General features: G+C 38.8%; 1 protein-coding gene across 1 annotated transcript in view; it reads left to right on the top strand.

Moving 5' to 3' along the window:
• Positions 1 to 13,481, top strand: part of pex14 (peroxisomal biogenesis factor 14) — a 96,417-nt gene extending 82,936 nt beyond the window's left edge. Inside the window, exons 7-9 of the mRNA XM_067445971.1 lie at positions 1,479 to 1,576; positions 11,069 to 11,160; positions 12,272 to 13,481. Coding sequence (XP_067302072.1) covers positions 1,479 to 1,576; positions 11,069 to 11,160; positions 12,272 to 12,731 — 650 coding nt within the window. The 3' untranslated portion in view covers positions 12,732 to 13,481. The remainder of the gene's footprint in view (positions 1 to 1,478; positions 1,577 to 11,068; positions 11,161 to 12,271) is intronic.
• Positions 13,482 to 14,346: the final 865 nt, after the last annotated feature.

Below are 14,346 nucleotides of genomic sequence, written 5' to 3'. Positions count from 1 at the left end.
GTGTTTTGATTATGAAGCGAGTGTTTGGTGGGTTTAGAGGTCTAGTGCAGTTGCTACTCATTCTGAGTGTAATGTCGCAGGAATTGCTGTGGTTGACGTTGGCAGTAGTGGCATTCCTGCTTGGAACAGAGTTTTGCTTTTAATTTAGACCTTTTAGCTATTTTATTTAAAGAATAGTACAAAGATATAACAGGAATGATGGGTTGAAAAGAATTAAAAGAAGGTTGTGAGATGTTGTGAGCCATATTCAAACCTGCATGACCCATTTGAGCATCACTGTTCAAAGATCATGGTGACGTATAGACCCAGCTCTATAATTATAAGTAACTCTTCTTTCTTCCTTTAAAGAGCTAGTTCACACGAGAATAAAAAAATCTGTATTAGTTCTAAATCCCATATGGTTTACTGAGGTATGAGTTATTCTGTAGCCACATGATTGGCCACATTTTGTGTTCCACTGAAAAAGAAAATGTGTACTAGTTTGGGAACGACATTAGGTTGAGTAAATGGTGGCATTTCTGAGTCAACTGTTTTTTTATGTTATGTTTTTGAAGACATTTTCAGATATCTTGTTAATACTAATATAGTCATCTGAGTTTGTGCAATCATTATTATTCAGCAAGAAGAACAGCGTCTCTTGTTCTGTAAGTAGTTACCTAATGAGACAGACAAAGGCTGCGAGAGAAAGAAACATGTAACAGCTCTTAAACAGAAAGTGGAAAGGCTGTTTCTGTGAAAGGAGAGCCCTGGAACTGTGCGCCGGAGAGCCAACAGTCGGCAGCTAATAATATCTGCTGATGTTAATCCAATTAGAGTTGATTTAACACTTTACAGAGCATGATTTATAGAGGCGTTTATTGGTTTTCTGTAACATAATCAGTTTGGAAACTTAATGCATTGTTTGGGAATGCATGTGTGACTGGAAACAGGGGGAGAGCAACTTGTGCTCTGGGTTATTTGAAATGATACCCCCATTAATAACACCAACTCTGGCCCTGCTAGGGCTGTTTTTCTTGGGCTTTCTCTAATCCTCGGGACCAGCACAATCTGACAATAATTCAATCTTCAGAGAGGGAGGAAAATGAGCTGTATTTAGTAAGATTAGTGAGGACAGTAGTGTCTAGCCCTGCTGCCTCCCAAATGAGCGGCTTTTTTCCCATCTTGTTGATTGTTTGGAGAGTTTGATAGAGCCTGCATTTCAAACCCGTGCTAATGGAGGTTAAGAGACCTTGATTTGATATAAGAGCAGACGTAGGTGATTAATCTTGTATAAATAGAGGTGTCTTATATTACTGATTGAGCTGAAGGCTAAATCAAAGAGAAAACCACTGCGTGTTGATTGTCGGTAATGCTTTTAAACAAACAGATACGTCGGTTTGCTCTGCATGGTTCTCAACTAAAGCTGTCATTCTTGCTTGTGAAGTTCTGGTAATATTTTTGGGTGTAGACTTAACTTAATTTTGTGTTTTTGGATGCAGTCACCCAATTACAGACGACACTGGCTTCAGTGCAGGAGCTGCTGGTCCAGCAACAGAAGAAAATTCAGGAACTGACACAAGAGCTGGCTAACTCACAGGTAATCACAAACAACACACACTTGCTACAGTGGTAGACAGAAGGCTTTACATTTGAAAATGACAAGAATTTTGTCATCCATAACACATGCTCCTTACATGTTGTTTCCCATATGACTTTATTTCCTCCATGGACCATGAAAAAGATATATTGCACAAAATCCAGTACACTTTAATTTATGTTAGAGAACTCCAAAACTGGCAAAAACCATCATGAAAGTAGTCCATATGACTACTTCGGTCTTATAGTTATAGTTTTATGTGAAGAACAGCTAATTTTAAGTTGTTATTCAGTGATAATCTTCCCCTCAGGTTTGACTTGAACGTGTGAAAAGAACTGTGATGTCAAACCGCTCTGTTATTATTATTATTATTATTTTGCATGAAATAGTGCAAATGGGATTTAAAGGAAGTGTATGTAAGATTGTGGCCAAAACTGGTACTGCAATTACTATCCCCTCTCCCTCTCCACCCTTACTCGAAGTTGCTAGATTGGCTGCAGGATCCAGCAGGAATGTTTGTAGCTGCATCTGTGGTAACTAGAGCAAAACTCTGGCAAGCCCGGATGCCGAAACTCTACTGACTTCGAAGATTGTTAGATAGGTGGAGGGCGGAGCTTCAGGCCAAAACACATGTCAACATCAACATCAGTTGAGGGCTGCAACAACAACTTTTAAATGACTATCCTGGCCGGACTACTGTTGTCAGGGATAAGTATTTAAAATTAACATGATTTCTTAATGTTTAGTGACATATCAGGGCCATTTTGTGATTAATTGAAATACAGTTCTTATATACAATTCCTTTAAGAACTGCAACAGGAGGAAACATATTCAGCCAATGACTTTAGGCCTTTTCTGATCACACTTTTGTGTTCTTCAGAATATCTCAATTTGTATAAAAATAAATAATACTGAATTTAGAACAAAATTAGGATAAGTAAAAAAAAAAAAAAAATGTTTTGGGAGTTATCTATTTTAAATAGTGCCCCCGTAGTGCTATACAGGTAGTTGCAGTAAATTGCCATATGGGGAGACAAAGCAATATTTTGCTTTGATTCAATCGGAGTGACTGGGTAGAAAAAAACAAATCATACAATCAGAACATTCCTCCAGTTTTTGACATTCTTGTCACTACAGACCAGACTATGTCTGAAAGAATGAGATGCACAGATTCTCTATGGTGCATTTGTCAATGGTAGTCAACAACATTTTCCTGTCAGTATTTTTGTTGCATAGTCATCATCAGAGAACAAAATTCCATGTGCATTATGTAAACCCTATCAAACTGTGTAATCTGCTGGATAGAAATGCATACATTCATTGCCTGAAATACCTTTGCAATAAGAGAGCGCATCTAATCAGTGAAAAAGGAAGCATAAAAAAAGTTTAAGGAATTTAGTTATCTAAAAGTTGCATTCCTCCTAAGTTTTGTGATTTTTCTCAGATATAATATGAATGATAGTAGACACTTGTTTTTGTTTTGTTTTTTTATCTGTTGAATTTAAATAAAACCGCCATTGTGCATTTTCATTGCGGCATTCAGTTTCACGGGCGCAGCCTCTATAAAACAAGGCCACTTTGAGTTTAAAACAACACACATTTTTCAGGGACATTGAGACTGATGCCTCACCCTGATGTGAATATTAGCAATGACGGAGCTCATATGCCATTCAGAAGAGAAAAATGTGCATCAGCAGGACAATGCATGTCATGGGAGCTCCATAAAGAACATGTATGGCCATCTCCAGAACGCTCAAGCAAGTCATCCAGGGACAGGAAGTGAGCCCACGCTGCCACCCCCTTCTGATCTCTTCTCAATCTGTCATTTGCCTTTTGCTAATTTCATCTGGGCTGACAGCTGATTTAAAACCCCACCCATACTGTGACAAAAACTGGACTAGTAGGATTTTCTTTGAGCCCCAACTTTGAGTTTGGGGTGTGTCAGTTAAATAATTAAAAAGAAAGGAAACTAATTGTTCATAAATAATGTTTGGAATGTTGCCTTTACAATTAGTTTGTATATTTTTTGTGTTGTTGATAAACTGTGCTAGGTAAATTACTCTAAATAAGTAATTACTAGCTACTATTACATCTTTAACAGAGTAGTTAGATTACTGTACTGATTACTTTCTCTATTTAGTGCGAATAAGTCTCAAAATACTCTGTCGATTTTGATAATGCATACGTGAAGTCAAACATCATTCCAAACTTTTAAGTGTCTACTTTTATCTGTCTACACTCACAATAATAACAAAATGTTGTGCTTTTTGTGAAATAAAGAAAGCAAACATGATGCGCTATCTGCTGTCTCTCTCTCAATGAAGTCTATTCTGATACTTGTCAGAAAATGAACTGTACCTTAGTGAATACTTGTCACACAAACATGAGACATTATGTCTAAAGAAACGTGAAATGTCAGGTTTTAATTAATGTAAATCAAATTGAAATAAATATTCTCTGTTTTATTTAATCTGTTTGAAAAGAAAGAGTTGTCAGTCATTTCGCGAGCTGCCTCATTATCTGCTAATGCAGCCATACCAGCAGAGAGCGCTTTCTATTCAAAGGCAAATTTTGACACGGTCCATGCAATCAGTCCCCGCATCCGTATCAACTCGATGGATGGGTTATCATTTTGTTGTACTAGCAAATAACTAGCATCACTTCAATGCATGTAAAAAAATGCACACCATATTGCTGTTCCTGACTTTTTTATATATATACAGTGGGGCAAAAACGTATTTAGTCAGCCACCAATTGTGCAAGTTCTCCCACCTAAAAAGATGAGAGAGGTCTGTAATTTTCTAACTATGAGAGACAGAATGAGAGAGAATATACAGAAAATCACAGTCTTATTTTTAAAGAATTTATTTTGTCTGATTTTTAAAGAATTTATTTGTAAATTATGGTGGAAAATAAGTATTTGGTCAATAACAAAAGTTCATCTCAATACTTTGTTATTTACCCTTTGTTGCCAATGACAAAGGTCAAACGTTTTCTGTAAGTCGCCACAAGGTTTTTACACACTTTTGCTGGTAGTTTGGCCCATTCCTCCATTCAGATATCCTTCAGAGCAGTGATGTTATGGGACTGTCGCTGGCAAAAGATTTTATAAGGGGTTGAGATCTGACTAGGCCATTACAGGACTTTGAAATGCTTCTTATAAAGCCACTCCTTCGTTGCCCGGGCGGTGTGTTTGAGATCATTGCCATGCTGAAAGACCCATCCATGTTTCATCTTCAATGCCCTTGCTGATGGGAGGAGCTTTTTTTTACTTCAAATCTCAACAATACATGGCCCCATTCATTCTTTCCTTTACACAGATCAGTCGTCCTGGTCCCTTTGCAGAAAAACAGCCCCAAAGCATGATGTTTCCACCCCCATGCTTCACAGTAGGTATGGTGCAAATCAGCATTGTGTCTCCTCCAAACACGACAAGAGTTTTTACCAAAAAGTTCTATTTTGGTTTCATCTGATCATATGACAGTCTCCCAATCCTCTTCTGGATCAACCAAATGCTCTCTAACAAACTTCAGATGGGCCCGGATATGTACAGGTTTAAGCAGGGGAACACGCCTGGCACTGCAGGAGTCCCTGGTGGCGTAGTGTGTTACTGATGGTAACCTTTGTTACTTTGGTCCCAGCTCTCTGCAGGTCATTTACTAGGTCCCCCATGTGGTTCTGGGATTTTTGCTCACCGTTCTTGTGATCATTTTGACCCCATAGGGTGAGATCTTGTGTGGAGCCCCAGATCGAGGGAGATTATTTGTGGTCTTGTATGTCTTCAGTTTTCTAATAATTGCTCCCACAGTTGATTTCTTCACACCAAGGTTCTTACCTATTGCAGATTCAATCTTCCCAGCCTGGTGCATGTCTAACATTTTGTTTCTGGTGTCTTTTGATAGCTCTTTGGTCTTGGCCATAGTGGAGTTTGGAGTCTGACTGTTTGAGGTTGTGGACTTGTGTCTTATATACTGATAATGAGTTCAAACAGGTGCCATTAATACAGGTAACGAGTGGAGCCAATAAGTTGTTACAGGTCTGTGAGAGCCAGAAATCTTGCTTTTTTGTATGTGAACAAATACTTATTTTCCATCATAATTTGCAAATAAATTCTATAAAAAAATCAGACAATGTGATTTTCTGGATGTTTCTTATTCTGTCTCTTATAGTTAAAACTACACTGTGGGATATTTTCCCCCATCTAGTGGTGTAAAGGTATATGACCATCCAGTGAATATTAGTTTCAGTTCCTCTCAATTCCGATTTCGTTTTAACTCCTACGGTGGCCGATGTAGTCCAAGATTAACATAGCAACCCCCCTCTTCACATTCGACATGGTGCCATCGAGTGTTAAAATGCGAAAGGTGAAGCTTGAACTTACAGGTATGTCCCTCTTTGGCTAATGTACTTTCAAGATGGAGGGCCAACATGGCGACCGGCATTCGAACCCCTCACCCGTATGTATTTTCAATGGCATATTATAAACTTACGAGAATACTTTATTACGTGAAAGAAGTAAATATACATTAATGAGCACATATATTTTTGAAAGAACTAAGTGTTTTTAGCTTAGAATAAACTAAAAAAGTTACACAGTGTAGCTTTAAAGTGTACCTATGATGAAAATTACAGGCGCCTCTCATCTTTTTAAGTGGGGGAACTTGCACAATTAGTGGCTGGCTGATATATATATATATAATTTTTTTTTTTTTTTATCATCTAGATTAAATGGATATATAACAAATATAGATATTATTTTTACAGAAAATAAATAAATGCATACATCCATATGATTTGGAAACTCAGAAGTAAAACAAATTCTCAGGAGGAACTTAAGGCAGCTTAAGAACAGTAATTTAGCTAATGTTTTTCAAAGCAAAAGACTGTCACGGCACCCACAGTAATATTCAACAGTAAACAAAAGAGTAGAATGCACGGAAGTATACAGAGTTGTGGTCTCTCTTTGTTGCTTGTCTTGTGGCAGTGCTGATTTTGCTGTCTTTATCACATGCTAATTTAATGCATTATGGTGTAATTATCTTTCAGAAGAATTCTCCTCATGATGATGAGGCCTTCAAATCCTTTCTGAAGACATGTGCTTATAATCTATAACGAATAGTCATCTGAGGAAAATCGCCTGCTGAAAACATTGCCAGAATGTGAAACTCTAAGATACAGTTTGTATCTTACAATACTATGATAAATCATCTTGTAACGTTCTCCAAAAAGCGCTTTGGAATCGCAATCGAGGGCATGTTTTATGTCCACAGCTTGTTAAGCACATGGGTGTTTTACTGAAGCATCTGGATCCCGTAGGAAAGCATATGCAAACACATCTGGCCTGGCACAAATTGAAGTGAAAATATGAATCTCTCACCCTTCTGAAGTTTGCTAGAATTGCAGACTCACCACTACTCTCACATCCCCCAACCTTCCGCCACCCACTTGAAGTAAACTGACTTGCCCCCAAAATGATCTATGGTTTACCTCAGACGCTCTTCTGTTAGTTCCAGAAAAAAAAATTCACAACATCGATCTATTGTTCTGCACACTTTCAGTCATAATCCAGCTGTCCTAAGTCTAGCAGAAATGACTAAAATGCTCTGTCCAATTCCAGATTTAATTAAAAAGCTTCATTTGTCATGAGTGCCTTGCTGGAAAGCAGCAGTGTGTGTAAAGTATACTTCACATCAAAACGCCTATTAAACAAATCATAAAGTCTACTTCATGCTGATCTTAAACTTTGTTTTGAGAGATGCGGGGCCCTGTTGTCTAAAGCCAAATGGGAAATGCGGGAAATTATTTTCAGGTCCATGAAATTAAGGACACGTGTTAAGCCTTTTGGTTGTATATTGTTTTCAGTGTGCGGTTTTCTGAGTTGCCTTTTCAGGGTGACTCAGTCTGTGCAGAATGCGCCAAGCTTGGCAATTAAACTCTTTAATGCGGAAATGTGTATTTAACCCGAAACACATGGTGACTCCTGTTTCCTCAGCTGCTAAGTAAACTATATATATATATTTAATATTTAAAACCACACAAATAAAGTATGTTCTCTGATGTGATCACAGTGGGCCTTTTTCTCTGAACCAATCGCTTGGATGTCCAATACTTTGGATGTCTTTATGCTTATACATGAGTTTATGCTTGTTTTTTTTTCTTTCATTTCAGTAGATTAGCTACATGCTTTGTGTTTAAATGTAATCATGCACACCTGAAACTGTTATTCAAATGCTGATTGATAAAGTCTTTGTTAACTGACTGTCAGTCAGTTGGAACTTCTAAAGAAGTGTAGTTTTATTGCATTGGCAGGTGCTAAAAATGACTATCACTTTTTTCAATGGAATATTGCTATTTTATTTTTATTTTGTTTATTTTTATTCCATAATTTTAAATGAAAAATTCACTCCAAATGGAAATTTACTGTCATTTACTTACCCTTGTGTTATTCTAAACCTGAATGACTGACTTCCTCCTGCAGAACACAAAATAAGATATTCAAATACATTTTTGTTTTATGAACTGTCCATTTAAGAGTAGAGTCCGGCATTTTCAAATGTAATTTTTTTCTGCGCAATGGATTTGTAAAACTTGTTTGCTATCATTGAATTGTACTGTGGAGTAGAATGTGTATGTTTTTTTTTTTAGCTAAAGCACCTTGTTCTCCTTTGATAATATTTAATATTGAATAACAGGCAGGATGTTGTATCTCATTCTCCACATATATAAACCGTTATCATCAAGACTAGTTAAGTTTAATTGCAGTGACGTTTGAATCCAATGATAGCTGTCTTTATTAGTGGCTGCTCGTGGAAGATTAGGAGCGCTTCGCTCTCTTCTTCCACTGCAGAAGGACCTGCCACTGGGAAAGTGAATAAACAGGCTCAAATAAATTATACCAGTGTTTTCACTAGAAAACACTCCCTTGGGATTTATTTTTGAACTGATTCCACCATAAATATACAAGCATTACGTGGTGGAAATAGCATCCGAGAGGGAAGCAGTGAATTAATTTGCTTTCAGACATTTCTTAACTCGTCTTGTTAAGATATTATCCGTTGTTAATGTTCTGCAGTTTGCTTTAATGTATTCCTTGTCTGACTGCTGCTGCTGTGGTGTAAGTATGTGCATATACCTCTCTTGTACGGTACGCTCCACCTCCTTAAATAATTACCCAGACTGTAGCGAAGCTTTGTTCACACTTAAGAGGGTGACGGACCCCGATCACACTGCACTGACCCCTCTGACTGGATGACTGCTCACACAGTCAAAGACATGCAGAGAAAGGCCTTTAGCAGCAATTAAACGGTCATCACTGAATGTGTGTGTGCGTGTTCGGCTCTCAAAATGAAGAATTGCAACCGCGGAAGTTTAAACACCGCCGGCTGAGAGGTGCTTTGTAGCCTCTGTTAAAATATTATTTAGATTTTATGTCCGAGAAGTGTAAGCTAAGCCTCCGAAGCAATTAATTTTTTTTCCCCGTTACAAAGGTAAAATGAGCAAGAGGTACATTCCAGCCTTATTATACCGGGTGCCGTGGGGAGTATGGGATTAAGATGGCCATAATGAGGTGAGGCCTGTAATAAGAGTGTCTTCACCAGGCCTAATGTGCTCGGCTCGGATCAGATGTGGCCTCTTCGAAAATGCCACACTTATCTGAGGGCTTTAGGTGCAAAAGGAGACAAAACCGCCGTCCCTTCCCAGCCCTCGCTGTAAATGAGTCTGATCCTTTTCAGATGTGATTCAATTAATTTACTTTAGATTTAATTACATGTGGAAGAGTCCGAGTTATCCCTCTCCTCTCGATAGGGGGTCTCTGCTTTCTAACTAGCTGCCCCCGGTGACTCCGACGTTCTTAATTACACTTTTATTTTCCTTTTCCCCCCAGTCCTTTTTTCCACTTCCTCTTCCTGCTTTCCTCCGCCTTGGGCGGGCAGAAGAACTGGAATGGGATTAGGGGGTAGACGAGGGCTGTTTGTTGTGGACGTTTCAAAGAGTCAGTGGCTCCATAGCCTTAAAGCAACAGGGTTTGCTTGAGAGCCCAGTTTAATCTGTCAGAACGTTTGGAGTATTAAAATAGAAATGTAAAGGTGCTACAAATCTCTTTTTTTCTCTCTTTTCTCTTGAAGAGGGATTTCTTTCATGAATTGACATTACCAACCACCTGTCTATTTGGAAACAAAAAAATGATGGATGGATTTTTTTGGCCTTTTTTTTTCTCTTGAATTCATTTGCTATTCAAATGTTTGCTGGCCACTTCAATTGGCCATCATTCCCTTCAGCAATTCATCCCATGGCAAGCAGTTAGTGATAAGGCTTCTTTTAATAAAAACCTCTCTGACTTGATGAATACTTCCATTGTTGTGCCCGAGACCTCTTATCAAACACCTCTGTCCTGCTCAAATCAGCAGTCTGCAATATGGAAAAATATGTAAAAATGGCATGATTAATTCACTTAGCCTTTTTCTGAAAGATCCTGACCTTATGGGTGGAGAAGGTAGTAGGGACTTGTCAGTATAGTTGTGGTTTGATATCATGACTGAGGACATTCACGGTCTCATAATGGCAGTTTGAATGCATCAGATTATTTATTTTTTTCATTGAGTAACTCTGACGAATCAAATTAGAAAAAGTCACAACACATTTGTGCACAGGTTTTGGTAAAAAAAGTCCAGATATGAGAGATTTTTACATTCTAGGACAAATCTTCAACTTTAAAGACTATAACAAATCCACCTTTTAAAGTCACTTTTGTAACCCTAGGCTAGGTAGTGTTTTAAAAGATAACTAAGATTATGTGTAAAGGGTTTTTCACATTGCGCTTAACCCCGTGTTATCGACAATCTAAACACCAGTTTTAAGTAAAGTAACGTCTCTCGTGTCATTTAGAAGCAGGGTTAGCACTGTTTCCGGCTCCAAGCTTGTACAGCGTGGAACGGTGCGGTGTTACTATGTTAAAGCTAGATGCTTAACCTTGTACATATTTGCATGGTTTGGACAGACACGGAAACTGCACATTACATATGAGCAGTAAATTCAACGTTTGAAAGGAAAAATGTCCAATGCTGACAATTTAAGTGAAGAAGAGACAGTTTCATTCTTACCTTTATATATTCTGAAGTATCCATTCAGTATGAACTTGATATTACAGTCGGCAATACAAGGATGCGCAATGCTAGAGCTTTTATGCAAACTGGTCGCGTGCTGCGTTCATCAAATCAATGACCATGCTAATATGCAAATAAGAAATTTAACCCAGGGTTTAGGAATGTACAATGTGAAACATCAGTTTATTAATAAATATTATGAATAAATATTTCAAGTGTGAAAAGCCTTTAAGTAGGTTATGAATTATCTTTGGTTTCAAGTGGTAGGTAGTAGTAGTCCCAGTCGGTAGTTGCCCATAGTAGTAAATAAAAGTTTATTTTTTTTATTTGTTTTCAGAACGACAATGAGGATGATGATGATTTTTGTTTTGTAATTTTGTCTCTTCAGGCCTCATCTTCCACCAACCGCATGCTGGAGTCTCAGAGCATCAGTGAACTCAAGGCTGAGATTGTGTCTCTTAAAGGTCTTCTTCTCAGCAGGTAACTATTTTCAATGATTAACCAGCTATGACAATAGACAGTAGACAATAACAATAGAACTTAGTCATAATAGACACCATATTTGATTTGACTGGGATGATAATGAGACTGAGGGACATTCATTCAAATTGTTGTGTATGTGGGTATCAGTCTTAAAGCTGATGCAGCATTAAAAATGTCCATCAAAAGAGTGAAAATTAGATAGAACTTTTTGGAACTATTTTCTAGTAAATTTAATCTACTTAGCATCTACTCTAAGGTCTGCCATCCAAAAGCCATTCATCAGCAGTTACAAATATCTTTACTTTTACAGAGTGCTCAAAACTGTAGTAGATGTTCCAACATGCAAGATTTTGTATTATCACTATGTAAATGAGCGGGGAGCGTTGTTTCTCACTCAGGGCAGCTGATATTTGTATTCCTTGGGATGGTTCGGCAGATAAATGTGTCTGAAATGGTTTGATCTGTATGTGTCATATCGTTCTCTTCACCGGGGCATGTAGCTGGAACCGGCTCATTACTGGTTAATGAGGCCTGATGCATTCAACAGGTTCCCTCAATGCCCCAAGATGGATCTTCCCTCACTTTCATTAATGTTTACTTGATTATGTATGTATCATGCAAATTGAGATCTAAATAATCTCATACATCTGAAATACACAGATAAAAGCTTTCATTTGTCTGTTGTTTCACTCTCATTAAACATTTTGAGCTGTAATTACCTTTTTCTTTCAGTGTCTGAATGTTTTATCTGGTCGACCTTCTCAAGATGTGAGATCTTTGCTGTAAATACAAACCACGCTCACCATCTGCTCAACTTGTTGCCTCATATTCAAACAAAACCATGCTGACAGTATATATCTGAAGTTGCTTTTGAATTTATTTTACCTTTGTTGTGAAAACATGCTTTGTTTTGAATCAGATGCCAGGTGTGGCATACATATGGACATCGCTCATGTACTTCCATATTGACAAATCTGCGTGTTTCCAAAGCAGAATCAAATCAGAATCAAGCCTGAGGTGCACAATGTGCACTCTTTTGTGACGGATTTCAGAAAACAGTTAGAAGAAAACACTTGTAATTTTCTATTCACGTCCTCTTTCTTCTCAGGAGACAGTTCCCTGCTTCACCTTCCGTTCCCAAAATCCCATCCTGGCAAATCCCTCTCAAACCTGGCTCATTGTCCAACCCACCCTCCGTCAACCACACCAACAGCAGCAGCGACATCTCTCCTGTCAGCAATGAATCGGCCAACTCCTCCCCCATCAAAGAGGGCAACAGTTCCCAGGCCACCCCGTCCGGTTCACACTGCCTGAACGGAGACGTGGGCCTGGGCTCAATTCTCCCTCTGGACCTGAAAGACCAGGTCCGGATGGAAGTTCAGGGGGAGGAGGAAAAAAAAGAGGACGAAGAAGAAGATGACGAGGATGATGACGTGACCCATGTGGATGAGGAAGACCACCTGAGCGTGCAGACAGAGGACAGGAGAGGAGGTGACGGACAGATAAACGAGCAGGTGGAGAAACTCCGGCGTCCAGAGGGGGCGAGTAACGAGAGTGAGGTTGATTAGAAAGTCACCCACAACCAGACTTCATCCGTCCAATCACCTGTTCCCAGGCTTCCTGAGAGTTCATTTAAGTTCAGATATCACACTCTAGTTGCATTAAAATGGCTACCGTGATCATCATTTAACACTGTACGAGAGCGGCAGCTGAGGGGGATTATGTTCCTTTCACTGCAGTTCTTTACCCTTTTGACTCTTCAACATGTAAACTTTCAACGTGCAAAACCAGACCGTCGGCACAAACCTTCTGCATGCCTGAACAAGCACAGCGGCAGACATTTTTGGAAAGAGAACGAGAGAATTATGACTTCTTTTGTAGTCAGTCAGTCAGTCAGTCAGTCAGTCCATACATTTCCCCTAAATGCTAGCTAGCTCTTTTAACAGAGACTGTCGTGCTCCAAAAAAAGCCTGTTGAAGTGTACTATAGCACTTCAAGACAATACAATTGTGAACAATTGCAGTGTAGGGGACTATAGCAACAAATTAGAGGTACCAAAGAATCAGAAAAGTAGGCTCTCTTGTCATCTGAGGCCGTCGGATTCGTTTATATGTCATTTCACGGTCCTAACACTGTTGGATCAGCGTATTCTTTGTGGACCTTGCTATAGACATTATACTCTGTCATAGTGAACCAACCCCTTCAAACGTTTGAGATTGTGTAGTACACAGTGCTGTAGCAGTCTGTGTAACAACGAGGCCTTGTATTTTGTGAACAGAGTGCTGTAGGATTTGAGATTTCTGTGGAAGAAAGAAAGAGAGAGAGGGTGGGAGGGAGGGAAAACATGTATGAGAATACAGACAATGAGGCGAAAGAGAAATGTGTTTGTCTCAGTCGTATCTCTCCAGTCTCCAGCAGGGTAGCTGATTTAGTTTATGAAGTATGTTAATAATCAAATGATCGACAAATAACAGATGTATTAGTTCATGCGGCTTGAAATGTCAAGGAGGCTAAAATCGGAAATCTAATACTGAAAGCCTGTTATATTGTATTATATTACATGACAAACCCTCCAGTCCAAATTATATAGGCCTCCTGCAGTGAATAATCTTAACATGAAACGGTGCTGGGGTTTTGTAATTAAACTGTGTAAAACAATGGATGCTTCAGCAGAGGTGCTGACAGTTGTGCTTTTCTCTTTGGGGGCTTTTCTCTCAGAAAGTCCTGAGAGAATAAAAAAAGACGCAAAAAAAAATTCCCCTGTGATGCAAATGGAGAGTAACGTATGAATATTTAACTAATGAAATTACTCACTCACCAGCTGATGAGAAACAATGCTAGAGAGATCCTGGAGTGAGAACTAGAGTCTCAGATCCATTGTGACATTTTCACTTTTAACAAATGACCTTCAGAGTAACCGGATTACAGCGCAGCCAGGTGAATTTTGGGTTGGTGGCGGCACAATGCGAAGGTACAATGAGAGAGCATAACCTGTCTGGCCGTGTTTGTATGTTTTCTTACTTCCTAGATTAGGGATGACTTAACACTAACCCACACAAGAATAAAAAAAAAACCTGTGTGCGTTTGTTTGATATGCAGTGACTGTTTTTGTTTGTTTTTCTCAAATTTGGCCGTTGATTTGAAAAGCTAAAAATCCAAATGTGAAGTGAATGTTAGAGGAGC

Source organism: Pseudorasbora parva, chromosome 6, assembly GCF_024679245.1.
Source record: "Pseudorasbora parva isolate DD20220531a chromosome 6, ASM2467924v1, whole genome shotgun sequence".
Classification (NCBI taxonomy): Eukaryota; Metazoa; Chordata; class Actinopteri; order Cypriniformes; family Gobionidae; genus Pseudorasbora; species Pseudorasbora parva.
This window is presented reverse-complemented; position numbering and strand designations above follow the sequence as displayed.